This window comes from Euprymna scolopes, chromosome 10 (genome assembly GCF_053919585.1).
Source record: "Euprymna scolopes isolate OS-2025 chromosome 10, ASM5391958v1, whole genome shotgun sequence".
Taxonomy (NCBI): Eukaryota; Metazoa; Mollusca; class Cephalopoda; order Sepiida; family Sepiolidae; genus Euprymna; species Euprymna scolopes.
The window spans coordinates 25,506,546-25,520,380 of NC_136491.1; the positions used below are offsets into that span (position 1 = coordinate 25,506,546).

General features: G+C 36.6%; 1 protein-coding gene across 2 annotated transcripts in view; it reads left to right on the top strand.

Annotated features, from left to right (window-relative positions):
• LOC145285867 (uncharacterized) overlaps positions 1 to 13,835 on the top strand; it is a 510,918-nt gene that overhangs the window by 339,752 nt on the left and 157,331 nt on the right. For both annotated transcript variants that reach the window (XM_080134312.1, XM_080134311.1), the window contains 3 exons: positions 1,009 to 1,110; positions 9,432 to 9,530; positions 10,252 to 10,432. In XM_080134312.1, the coding sequence (XP_079990438.1) occupies positions 1,009 to 1,110; positions 9,432 to 9,530; positions 10,252 to 10,432 (382 nt within the window). The remainder of the gene's footprint in view (positions 1 to 1,008; positions 1,111 to 9,431; positions 9,531 to 10,251; positions 10,433 to 13,835) is intronic.

A 13,835-nucleotide genomic window follows, 5' to 3' on the forward strand; every position in this document is an offset into this window, starting at 1 on the left:
TGAGGGTGTCAAATGCTAAACTTGTGCTTACCTATAATGAACTTCAAAGACTAAATCTGTCTTCACTTGAGAAGAGGAGGATGCGAGGAGTCCTAATTCTGCCATACATCATCAACAAGAATGCAAATCTTTTTTTTGAAAAATTTTCAATCAAACACCTAGTCATTCGCAGAAGGTGTGTCGGGTTAGGGTTAGGGTCACTGTCGTTTTTATCTCGTTAGAACAGCCTGCCAGAGAAGATTATAATGATGCCTACCATATACAGGTTCAATGTCGCCTTGGACAAATATTCAAATGTTATTCAAACATTGATCTTATTGCTTTTCCTTTCCCTTTGCAAAACTCAATCATGTTCTGCAAAGTCAAAAACAAAAGCAATATATTTTCTATATAAAACAACCGAACTAAAATCGGTGAATAAATATCTGAAGATATAAAGCATTTGAGGCATAAACATTTTCTTTTCAAAATTACCAGATTCCACATTAAATACTCGAAAATGGTTAATATGCTGTAAAACAAATCAACCAAACTAAACACCATGAATAAATATTTGAAGATATAAAGAACTTGAAGCATAAAACTTTTTTCCAAAATTATTCGATTTGGCATTAAATAATTTGACAAAGGTGGATATGCCATAAAACAACTAACAACTTTTTGGTCAATAAAATTGATTAATGCTTAATATTGAGTTTCATGGAGTGTGACAATCTGTCATTATTACAAATATATATATATATATATATATATATATATATATATATATATATATCTTTGACTTGTTGTTATGGAGGAGCGTATGGAAACACCATTTTCGCGTAAAAGCAACAAGTCGGCTTTCATTTTTTTAATTTCTATTTTGTTACGTGATATTTATTTATTAACTATTAATAATGAATAATTATTAACTATTTCCTGAATTTATTTACGTTTGCTCGTTGTTTCTTAATAATTTTATCATTTGTTAACAAAAGCAATGATTTTTAAATCCATTCTATCATCCAGGTCACAACAGACATTGCAAAGACAAGAAAATCGATCCCAGGAGTGGGGTTAATCAGTCCACCACCCCATCATGACATCTACTCAATTGAAGATCTTGCAGAGGTATTTTAAATATTTCTATCTCATTGCTAATATATATATACACACACACACACTTGTATTTGTACTTGTTTCAGTATTGACTCTAGAGCGGTTGAGTCAGCTCAATATAGATAATTTACAGTTTCCTGGACGAATGGTGACTAAGTACAACAGTTCATCACACTATCAGATGTGTGTGTAAGCCAATCGCAGTTCCAGCTACAGGATCAGCTCGGTATTCTGTTTCACTATTCTGAGTCAAGTTTTCCGCTGACTTCTGCATCGTTTTTTTTTGTTTGTTTTTTGTTTTTCTGTTTTTTTTTTTGGGGGGGGGGGTTAATTCTGAGATTTGAAATGAACTGTTGCCAGCAAATAAAGTATACGACTTACAGAATAGTGATTGAACACCTCAATCTTTTGTAGGTCTCTTGCTTTCATTCGCCAGGTTTCATAGCCATAAATAGAATGGTGCAGAGGTTTTATACTAAAATCTGCATCTATAAAGCTCTCGTCTACACTATTTACGATTCTAATATATATATATATATATATATATATATATATATATATATATATATATATACTAGCAGGGAGACCCGATGTTGCTCGGGATTGAATGATTTTTATTGTGATCAAAATCGGTGAGATCGCTCATTTTTCAATCAAATCGATTGATTGCCTACCCTAGTTGGGGACCCCTCACAGAGCACCAGGAAGAAGCTTCAGATGCCACCCCACAGTGACTTAGTCCACAATAAATTGTAGTCTATATTGCACTGTAGCGAACCTACTGTTGATTTTATAAAATTATTTTTGTATATAACTTGGATTAAATTTTAAAATTCAAAATTCAAATATCATGGTTCAATATTAAAACAAATATTCATTTCGAACGCGCCCCTGTCATATCAAAGAACCTACTGTTGATTTTATATACCAGGCCTTTCTGCTTGTGCGGTGATAAAACTTCTCATATGCACTGGTGATGTTGGGCTGTCCCTTCTTTCATTGGATTTTTTCAATGATTGATATTATCAGAGACATTCTGATATAAAATCTAAGATCACTATCAGATACATAAAGTATATTTGTATAAAATTTCATAAAAATCGGCCCAGCAGTTTTGGAGTCCATAGGAAACGCACCCGCATACACACACATAGACGAAGTTTCTTTTATATGAATAGTGAATATAGATATCATTTCAATATATATAGATATATATCATTTCAATATATATATTTAAATGATATATATCTATATATAGATAGATATCATTTAAATATGTAAGAGTATAAGAATGCTATAGTCATGCAAGAAACCGGATGTTGAAGTGATGTGACGTATGAACAAAAATAAACTAATGTCACTTCCGTTATTAGAATTTTTATTTTTTACAATATTCTTTTGGTTTCTTTTTGACAAAGAGATAGTATTCTCGAAACATTAAAGACTTCCACTATCCCGGTTATTTCAAACAGTAAGTCCATATTTACTGATTTGTATTTGTGATTGCTTTGGTAAAATAAATAGATATACGAAGATATAAAACAAAAAAAATCTGCAAGACCTTCGTTCGTTTATCTATTTTTCTTTGTACGTCACTTCAACACTCTGTTTCCTGCATAGCTTTAGCCTTCTTATACTCCTCCATATTTATTTACCAGCAATACTCAAGAAAACTACCTTTCCTTTTTTTATATATATCTAATAAATATTTCAAATTTTACTTTTAAAAACATCTTTATTCGTACAATTGTTTCTGCCCATTTCAAAATGCACATTGTTTCTCGATAAATAATAAATTCAAGTTTTCAAAAAGCTTCCTCACTGAAAGATTATATGAATACATTTTTGTTTGCTTTTCTATCTTCATCCTAAAAATTTCGTCTCAAGACGTTCTGTTGATTCTCAACTAGGACTGAAATATACCTGCAAATGTGTACCTAAAAATATTTGTACAAGTAAAAATTTATACTAAATAAATATACAGCTCTATTTATTATTGAGTACTATCATATAATTATAAGACCTTGCTAGATTAGCTTCCTCGGCAGAAGATATATGTATATTTCATCTAATTACACACACACACACATATGAAGATATGACAATAAATCAGTAATGACAATAAATGCAGATTCTGCCACACAGAATTGGAAAGTGTTGGTCATCTGATATCAAGTTGCAAAGTTCTTCTAGGGGACGGCTACTATACAGCGAGACATGATGGAGTATGCAAGTACCTCCACTGGATCATCTGTAAAAAATTAAACATCCAGTGTAGCAGCAAGTCCTGGGAACATCAACCTGAAAAAACAGTTGGAAATGATTTATATACCATACATTACGACCATGTAATCCCTACAGCTACCTACCTTGAAAATGCTGCTGTGAAACCAGACATAGTTATATGGAATAAGTCAGAGAGAGTTGCAACCTTGATTGAAGTGAGTGTTCCTAATGATGGCGGTCTTAACAGAGCTGAAAGAGAGAAACAGACCAAATACCAAGGTCTCATGTATGATATGAAAAGAAACTGGAACCTAAGGGGGATATCGATCATACCAGTTATCATAGGTGCCACAGGACTTATGAAGAAGAACCTGAAGTCCTACCTAACTAATATTCCTGGTGAACCAAGTGCAAAAGAGATTCAGACAATTGCACTTAAGGGAACAGCGAAGATACTAAAAAGAGCTCTCGGTTGGTTTCAATAAAAAAGCGGGGCAATGTTGGCAGCTGGTTTGGCTGCCCCATACCCAGTATTACAATCTTCAAAGGAAGAAAAAAAAAAAAAAATTAAAAAAAAAAAAAAAAAATGAAGAAATAGATATAAAATTTCTATTTATAAATGTGAAATTATCTGTGTTTCTGTCTGTCTACCAAACTACTGTCCATTTTCAGTCTACAGACTCGAGATTTGACATAAAGGGGTATTGAAATTTGGGAAAATCTTTTTAATCGGTTTTTGGCCAGAAATTTGGCTGTCAAGGGGTCAAAGTTCAAGACCAGCAGTCGACTTGCGCTTCCTACCACACACCACACAGGTTGTCTCATCAGGTTGTGGAGGTACATAAGGGCGTCTTTCGTGTGACTTTGTGTGGTTCAAATATCCAGTTTTGGACAGTAGAAAGCGCCCACATATTTCACATTTCCAGCCAGCTTTGCAAGCATCTAGTTCCTTTACAGACCCTTTACGCAGATTTCTTGTAAGCTCTGCCTGTTCCAAGCTCTTTTCCTCTAATACCTTGCGGTCCTTCGAGACAACTCCCCACCACTCACTTCTATTCTCAGTTATTTCTTCTCATCTCTCAACATTTATGTCAAGCTCCTTAAGATTACCAAAAGCCCCCCCCCCCGCTTCGGCGGCACGGGGGACAAGATCAAAGTGTAGTATCTGTTCCGGCAGATACTGCAAGCAAAGACCATATGTGGGGGCGACCCCACATATAAGACCTTGGTGAATGTTGGGGCAACCCTTCATACCAATTGTCACTATCCAGCTCCCCTACTCCCCGGGGAGTTGGTCCCCATTTCCCCTTCACTCCTCACATTAAAAATCGGCCTTGTGCCTAATTTGCTCGGTGGGGGAGCAAATAAATACCATCTGTTCCGGCAGATACTGCATGCTATGACTAGCAAAGACCAGCTATGACTAGCAAAGACCAGATGTGGGGGCAACCCCACATGCCTGACCTTTAACCAGCTCCCATTTCCCACTTCTCGGGAGCTGGTCCCCTTTTCCCTTCCCCCTCCCTTTACTCCTCACATTAAAAATCGGCCTTGTGCCTAATTTGCTCGGTGGGGGAGCAAATAAATACCATCTGTTCCGGCAGATACTGCAAGCAAAGACCATATGTGGGGGCGACCCCACATATAAGACCTTGGTCAATGTAGGGGCAACCCTTCATACCAATTGTCACTATCCAGTTCCCCTACTCCCCGGGGAGTTGGTCCCCATTTCCCCTTCACTCCTCACATTAAAAATCGGCCTTGTGCCTAATTTGCTCGGTGGGGGAGCAAATAAATGCCGTAACTGTTCCGGCAGATGCTGCAAGCTATGACTAGCTATGACTAGCAAAGACCAGATGTGGGGGCAACCCCACATGCCTGACCTTTAACCAGCTCCCATTTCCCACCTCTCGGGAGCTGGTCCCCTTTTTCCCTTCCTCTCCCTTCACTCCTCACATTAAAAATCGGCCTTGTGCCTAATTTGCTCGGTGGGGGAGCAAATAAATACCATCTGTTCCGGCAGATGCTGCAAGCAAAGACCAGCTATGACTAGCAAAGACCATATGTGGGGGTAACCCCACATATCTGAACTTGGTCAAGGTAGGGATCACCCTACGACCACAGTTACTATCCAGCTCCCATTTCCCACCTCTCGGGAGCTGGATCCCCCTTTCCCTCCCCCCTCCCTCTCTCTCCACATTAAAAAACGGCCTTGTGCCTAATTTGCTCAGTGGGGAAGCAAATAAATACAATTACATGCACACACATGATGATTGCAACGTCTTGTCAGACGAGTGCCACTCCTTCAGTCACTAAAAGTCCATGTGCTCGAAGATGACTTTTCAGCCTACCAGCGAGTTGCATACCCTCAAGCAGACATGACACTGAAAACGTTCACTGGTTTGGATGAAACGAACCATGGAACCTGAATCATCATGCGCTTTCATGTGATTAACAAAACCTGCCTTAGACAACAGAGCCTGATCACACACCTCACAGATCCAAAGATCTCCATGATTGGGCGGCAGGGTTTGGCATTTCCTACATGCTCTCTTGAGCTTTGCTCAGTCTATTTTGGCTGCTTCAAAGTGTTCTGCGCCCCCGTATATCAGTGTCCTCCACTGCTTGCAATCATATGCTAAAGACTCCTAACTGTCAACAGGAATATAAAAGCTCACTAAACTCTCCTTGATGTTATCACAAAAACGTTTTTTGGGCTTGTGCTGGGGTCTTTTTCCAAGAGAGAGCTCACCATAGAACAACTGTTTTGGAAGTCGATCTTCAAGCTGGATAAGATGATCAGCACAACGCATCTGGTTCTTAATAACAATGATAGCAATGCTGGTCGTTTTGGCCTTTTTTTTAAGACATATGTATCAGGGACAAAGCTATACCTCTTTAAACCAAGAATGTGTCTAAGGCAGTGCTGATGGAACCTCTCGAGCAATTCTATATGTGACCGGTACAAGACTGGGATTCCGGAAGGATATCAGGACATATGTACTTCTCCAATCAGTTTAGCAAGAGCCGTACAAATACCTTTCCAACCGCAGTCACCAGCGAAATACTTTGATAATTTTCACAATCAAACCTTGTACCCTTTCGTTTGTACAAAATAACCAGGACTGCATCTACCCAATCTTGGGCAACTGGGTCACCCTGCCATACTGACAGTATCAAAGAGTGCACCACACAATGTACATCGACATCATCATGTTTCAGCAGCTCAACATGAATGCCATCCAGCCAAGGGGCTTTGTTCGAGTTTCTGTTTAATGCAGTCAACTGTTTCCACAAGAGTCGGTTCAGCATCAAGTTCCAGATAAAAGGAACATTGAGTGATACTTTCTACTGCAGCAACATCAACATTGGATGGGTTATGAAAAAGATCATGAAAGTGTTCATGCGATTGGTGCATAATTTCATCTGAGGTTTTCAGCAAGGTTTTCCCATCCTTCGCCAGGAGTGGTGTAGTTGAAGAGGATTTCGGACCATAAGCCTGATGAAGCAAAGTGTAAAATGTCTTGACATCTCTATAATCGTAGGCAGTCTGTAGAGATCAGACCACCATTTGTTTTTTATTTGGCACAAACAACACTAAACCTCACTCCACACAGAAGAGAAGTGGGCAGCGAAAACTGACCTGTTCAGATGAGAAGAGTTAAGAAGTTTCAAACAAGCTTTCCGCTTTCTATCGATTTGAAGATTAATTTGATTGGAATTATCAGCAAACAAATCTCGATGTCTGGGAACCTTCAATCCAAGAACTTCAAAACCTTTTTGGTATATTGTATCTCTTACTGTCTCTCAATCACAATCTGAGAATCCACCTGGTTCAAAGCAGATTTTAAGGAACTTTGTACGACTGGATCCTTCAATTTGGAGATATCAATACGTTTAGGAACTTTGACTCCATTGAAACGGCTTTTTTTGCAAACTGTAATTTTCAATTTAGCTCTGACTATTACATACATACATATACAATACATACATATTCAATCTCAAAGCAGTTGTTTCATACTGTTTGTAATACTTAAGCAAGATTCAACGTTATATAACGGTTTCAATGTATGTTGGCCTACTTTCTTTTTTTTTTACATGGGGATCACCATTTATCAAGGCCCGTAAGCCACTCGGGGATGAGGGTTATTTTGTGTACAATAATCAATGGGATAATATCGTATTAATAGTTGGTATTGGAGATTTGATAAAGCGTCTCACTTAAGGGGGCGATTAATCAGGAATTTGTTTATGTTGGACTTGAAGACGTCCAAGTTGTAGCCAGGTGGGAAACAGGCAAACGGAAGAGAATTCCACAGGCATGCACTTCTCAGAAAAAAGCTATGTTCATGGAATCTACGTTTTGATTTAGGCACAGATAAAGAGTGGGGGAAATTACTGACAGTGGTTTTAGCCAGACGGGTGTTTATCATGAAGGATTGGCGAGGGGGACCAGAGATTGGAGCTCGGACGAGCACTTGCCATGGAAATAACGATAAAAAAAGACAGGCTCGCAACGTCTCTTCTATGGAAGAGAGGTTGTAGGGAAGAAAAGAGAGCATCCCCCACCAAGCCATGAAGTCTATTTTGTACTTTGTCAAGGCAGGATAGGCTGTTTTTTGAAGCTCCAGCCCAGATGTGGCAGCAGTACTCCATCTTTAGACGTACTTGGCTTTTATAGAGATAGTGAATTGCATCAGTAGTGAGATATCTTCTGGAGCGGTAGAAGGATCCTACCATTTTCCCAGCGGCCCGGGCAACAGACTTTATGTACGTGTTCCATTTCAGATCAGGAGTAAAGGTCAAACCCAGGAGCTTGTCAAAACATGAAGCCTCCCCAAGACGAGAGCCATCCATTTCAATTGATGCTAGATGAGGAACAGAGCGTTGATGATGTAAAGTTAGGAGCTTGGTTTTAGATGCATTAAAAGTAACCAGCCATCTCTTCCCCCACTGAACGACGCGTTCAAAATCAGAGGAGAGGGAATCAGAGAGAGCTTTGTCATTTACGGCCTTTGATGTGTTGCTGTAGATGGTATTGTCATCAGCATAGATGTCAACGAATGAATTATGTGTTTTTGGAGATCATTGATGTAGATCAGGAAGAGAGTTGGGGCCCAGGATGGACCCCTAGGGGACTCCAGCATTAATACTGTGGGCCTCTGATTTCTGCCCATCAACCACTACTCTTGTGAACCTATCAGAGAGAAATGATTTAATTATTAAGGAAACATTTCCAGTTATACCGTAGCTGGAAATCTTCCAATCCACAACTATATACCTTCTGAACAGGCACTTCAGTGGCAAGAAGTCCAGGACGGCTAAAAACAATTCTAGGATATTCAGAAAAAGACTAATTTTGGAGTTTTTTTCTTTTCTTAGACTAGTTGCACAATTAGGTCTACCTTATCATTTAATCCACAGTCGGGGTGGGGATATAGTGATTCATATTTTTCTCAAAAATTTTATTAAAAGTAATGCAGTTATCCAGACAATTCGAACCTAGCATGTCAATCTTCAGTCTATGCCTGTAACCACTACACCAACATATATATATATATATATATATATATATATATATATATATATATATATATATATATATATATATATATATATATATATGCTAGACGTATCTGTGAATCGTCGGGTTAGAACCACTACCACTATTTTGATATCATCTTATGTAACTAAATGAATTAATTAAATTTGATTTTATATTCTCATTATTATTAGCCTCATTAATATTTATTATGGAAGTGCTATTATTCTTATATACATGTAAAGAGACTTATTATTTTGCCATCTAATTTATATATGTGTTTGTGGTATGTTCAAACACATGTAAGTAAGGAACAACGCTGCTGCAAAAAGGATCACTTTAAATGTTCACACGTTCAGAAATATTAGAAAGTCGTTAGATCAATATAGTTAGAAGTATGTATTGGGAAATACGTAAGTAATAGCGGAGTGGATGACCTGTTCAGTTGATTCTAAACAACTGCTACTAATTAAAACAATTATGATAGAATTTTGTTTCATTTCATTTTGAATTTTCTACCATTTTTCTAAGGAAAAAGTATATTTTCTTTTTGTGATGCTTGCAGCTCATCTACGATTTGAAGTGCGCTAACCCACAAGCCTACATCAGTGTGAAATTGGTGTCGGAGGTCGGAGTCGGAGTAATTGCAGCAGGAGTAGCAAAGGTGGGTAGAACTAAAAATTTTATTTCGTTTCATTTCTCTTCAAAGTTCTCAGAAATCAAGTGCCCCTTTCCTGGGGCTCATACCTGATCGCTATGCGAGATACATAGATATTCGAATATTCCGTTAAAGGATTGATATACTGTAAAACAAGACGAGCAAAGCATATTGCATGAATAAATACTTGAAGATATAAAAAAAAAACTTGAAGTCTTAAGTAATTCTTAATTATATTCTTAGTATCATCTGTACTGAGGATTGTACCTTAACCTTTAGAAAACTATCACTTAAAACTGATTATGGCTTATTAGTTTATCTGTTGCACTACTGGTCAATGTGAAAATATTCCTGAATTTGATATAAAGATTCACAAGTTCAACAAAATGCACCCCAAAAAAAGGTTTGGGGTTATGTTGGCTAGGACATTGTTAGAATAACATCCCAGATGAGAACAGTAGTCGAAATAATAGAAATTATCAATCCTCATCTCAAAAATTCTGAGACATATCATCAATTTTGGTATTTAAAAATTCGGCATCAAATAACTCAAAAATGGTTGCATGTTTTTAAATAAAAACATCCAAACGAAATTTTCTCTTTAATAAAGTAGCTAAACCTAAAGATTCCATTGTGTAATAATGAAATAATTTTTATCGATCTTCATTTTTATTTTTTAAATCCACGCTTCATATAAAGTGTTTCCCAATTGCTGTCATATTTTCAGGGCAAAGCAGAACATATCACAATCTCTGGCCATGACGGAGGGACAGGAGCCAGCAGTTGGACAGGAATCAAGTATGCTGGCTTACCTTGGGAATTAGGAATTGCAGAGACTCACCAGACTCTTATAATGAATGACTTACGGTCAAGAATCAAGCTACAAGCTGATGGACAGATAAGAACAGGTCAGAATTGGTTACAATTTAACCTGATTTTGGCGGGGAGGGAGAGATTGATCACAAAGGAAATTTTATTAATTTTTTTTTCTTTTCATTTTCCCGATTCTGTTACATGATCTTTAAATCTATTCGTATTTTTGTTTGTGTGCACTGTGACTTTATGTTCATCTCCTGTTGACTGGTGCTACTAAATCATATATTGAAGATACTTCCTAACCAGCAATACACTAAATATTGTCTTTTTTTTTCTTTTCTCTTTTCAAAATTCAGTCATGTTCTGCAAAGCCAAACACAAAAACAATACTGTAAAATAAGAAGACAGGATGTCTCTTGTTACATTAAAAAAAAACAAAAAAAAAACAGCTTTATTGATTATCTTCGTTAGTATTACTTGTATAGAGAAAGAGTTAGTCGTGGAAAGTGTTCCTGTGTGGAGACATAGATTAAAGATTAGACAGGCCTGTTGAAAGAGAAAAGAGTTCATGTGTGTGTGTGTTAAAGTTATGGTCCGTAGCTATAATGGATTATTTGTCTCCTTAAAGTTAGTGGTCCTGGATATGATCGTAAACTATATCCGATGGTGAGGCCCCAGCTTGCAGGCCTTAGGGAGTGTGGAGCCACCCTTTAATTGCCATTGCTCCCAGGTCTACTCTGACCTGGAGTGGTAGCACCTGTTAGGGTCCCAACTATGGGTTAAATAGAAACCGACTTGAAAACAACAAATATATTCTATTAAAAAAATTGTCTTCAAAATCTTGGAATTCGGCATTAAATAACCTGAAAAGGGTTGATATGCCGTAAAACAACCAACCAACCAACTTTAACGTTAGTAGTAGAAACGTGCATCACAAAAGATTAGACAATACTGTAGGATGAGAAAGAGTTTGTGTGTGTACTGCATTGAAGACCGTGTGTGGAGATAACCAACAAAAAACGTGTTGCCGGTTTAACCTTCTATAAACTTGGTCACGTGACTGAGAGCTGGCTTATGTGTTCGATCGTACAAAAAAAAAATGGAACAAAGGAATAAAATAAAAATTATAATGTTTTTTAAATAAACATTCATTTGCAGCAAACTCGAGGAGGAGATTCACTCTCAATTGGATTGTACGTATACATGGGAACAAGTTTGACTTCGATAACAGTTCTGTAGAATAAAAGACAAGTCGTCTCATTATTACATTTAAAAAACAGCTTTATTAATTATCTCCGTTAGTATGACTTGAAAGGGTTAGTCGTGGAAAGTGTTTCTGTGTGGAGGCGTAGATTAAAGATTAGACAGGCCTGTTGAAAGAGAAGTGTTCGCGTTTGTGGTCCATAGCCATGATGTATTTGTCTTGAAGTTAGTAATAGAAATGTGCGTCACAAAAGATTAGAGACAATACTGTAGGATGAGAAAGACAGTTTGTGTGTGTGTGTGTGTGTGTGTGTGTGTGTATGTGTGTGTGAGAGAGAGAGAGAGAGAGAGTACTGCATTGAAGACTGTGTGCGGAGGTAGCCATGTTGGATTGTCAGTATTCACGCTTTAGTCAAACTCCAAGCCTGAAGGCTGGGTGAGTTCATTTTGAGTCCCTAGAGAGAAGTTGGGGTGGGAGAGACAGGTCTGTTCCACGTGGAGTTGTCAATTCAAGATCTGGAAAAAAAAGTGTGTTGCCGGTTTAACCTTCTATAAACTTGGTCACGTGACTGAGAGCTGGCTTCTGATTGGACAAGCCAAGAAGGAAGTGTAGTTAAAATCTCCAGCCGCCTGCTACAATTTTCCTATAAAAAAAATAACCAAACCAAACACTATGATTAAATACCTGAAGATATTAAGAACGTCAAATATAAAATCCTTTTCCAAAATTACTAGATTCGATATTGAGTAACCCGAAAAGGGTTGATATATGTGAAATAAAACAACCAAACTAAACTCCATCAATAAATATTTGAAAATATAAAGAACTTGAAGCATAAAAACTTTTTTTCCAAAATTACTGGATTCGATATTAAATAACTCGAAAGGGGTTGATATGCCATAAAACAAGACAACTAAACTAAAGCATCTATTTTCATCCATTTTTTTTTTTTTTTTTTTACCAATCTCATATTTTCTTTAGCATCTATAATCATATTGTGTAATGCATACATTGAGGAAATCCCTCAAAGCCGGTGTTAAACTGACACAGATATAAGCAAAAAAGAAAAATTTGTTTTAAAAGACTTTTAACTAGTGTTGGGACGATTAATCGGAATCGAGAATTGGAAAAATCAGAACTTTTTTGGGAATCGGAAAAATTTGTATCTGTTTTCCGATGGCAAAACGATTCCTTTAATTATCTCTTCTTTATTCGATTTTGTTTAAAACAAAATCTTCTGCAGTTGGTATTAATTATATAATACTGTTTATTTATTTTAAACTACCAGTCAAACTAAAATCTACAGCTGACCCCCCCCCACAAGTGTATTTTCACGTTTGAGAAAATATCTGCACATTTAACATGTTTTTATGATAATCAGAAAAAAATTACTTTATTGTAAATATTTAGAGATTTATAAAGAATCTGAATCGGTAATTGTATCAGAATCGTCCCATCACTACTTTTAACGTTCCAACACTATTTATATAATTTAATGCTCCTCTTCTTGTCTTTCTTTCTTTCATAGGACTTTATTTATTCGCCGCCATTGTTGTTTGGATTTGTTCATTCCTTACTTGGTTTTAACTGATTCTAGGATAAATTCTTCTTTGATGAAATAAATGAAAAAATTAGTTTTATGCACGACTTTTATGCACGACTATTCATGAATTTAAAAACCAACGTCAAATTAACGAATTCTTCGCATTTAAGTATGCAGCACATATCAGCTTACACAACAAATCAACAAGATTGAATACAAGAAAAGAGCCACTGTGAATAAGCAATGCCCCTAACGAAGGCCGAAGTATGCTTTCGACAAAGCATAGTTAGAACCTGAATTCTATTGCTATCAGATGTGGTTGTTTGAAGATACTAGCTTCCTGACTTAAAATGTGTCAAGCATAAATGTTATTGCTTTTAGTATTAGTAGTATTGGACAATACACAATCACTATCTTCGACAGATAGACTGTTCGAAATGACATCATGGCAAGTAAGAAAAAAAAAATGTATTGCATTGTTTGTTTGTTTTTTAATCCTGATGAGAACTTTGTTATAAGCTGAAAATTTGAAACTTTAAATGAATTAATATTTGTTTATTCTTAAAATATAAAATTTCGCACGTGGTCGTTCTTCTAACCTCATGTTTTGAAGTTATTGCTTTTGTTTTTCTCTTTGCAGAAGTCAATCGAAAATGTAATATTAAAAAGAAAAATAATTTTCTTCTACAAAACAACCAAACTAAACACCATGAATAAATATTTGAAAATATAAGGAACTTGAAGAATA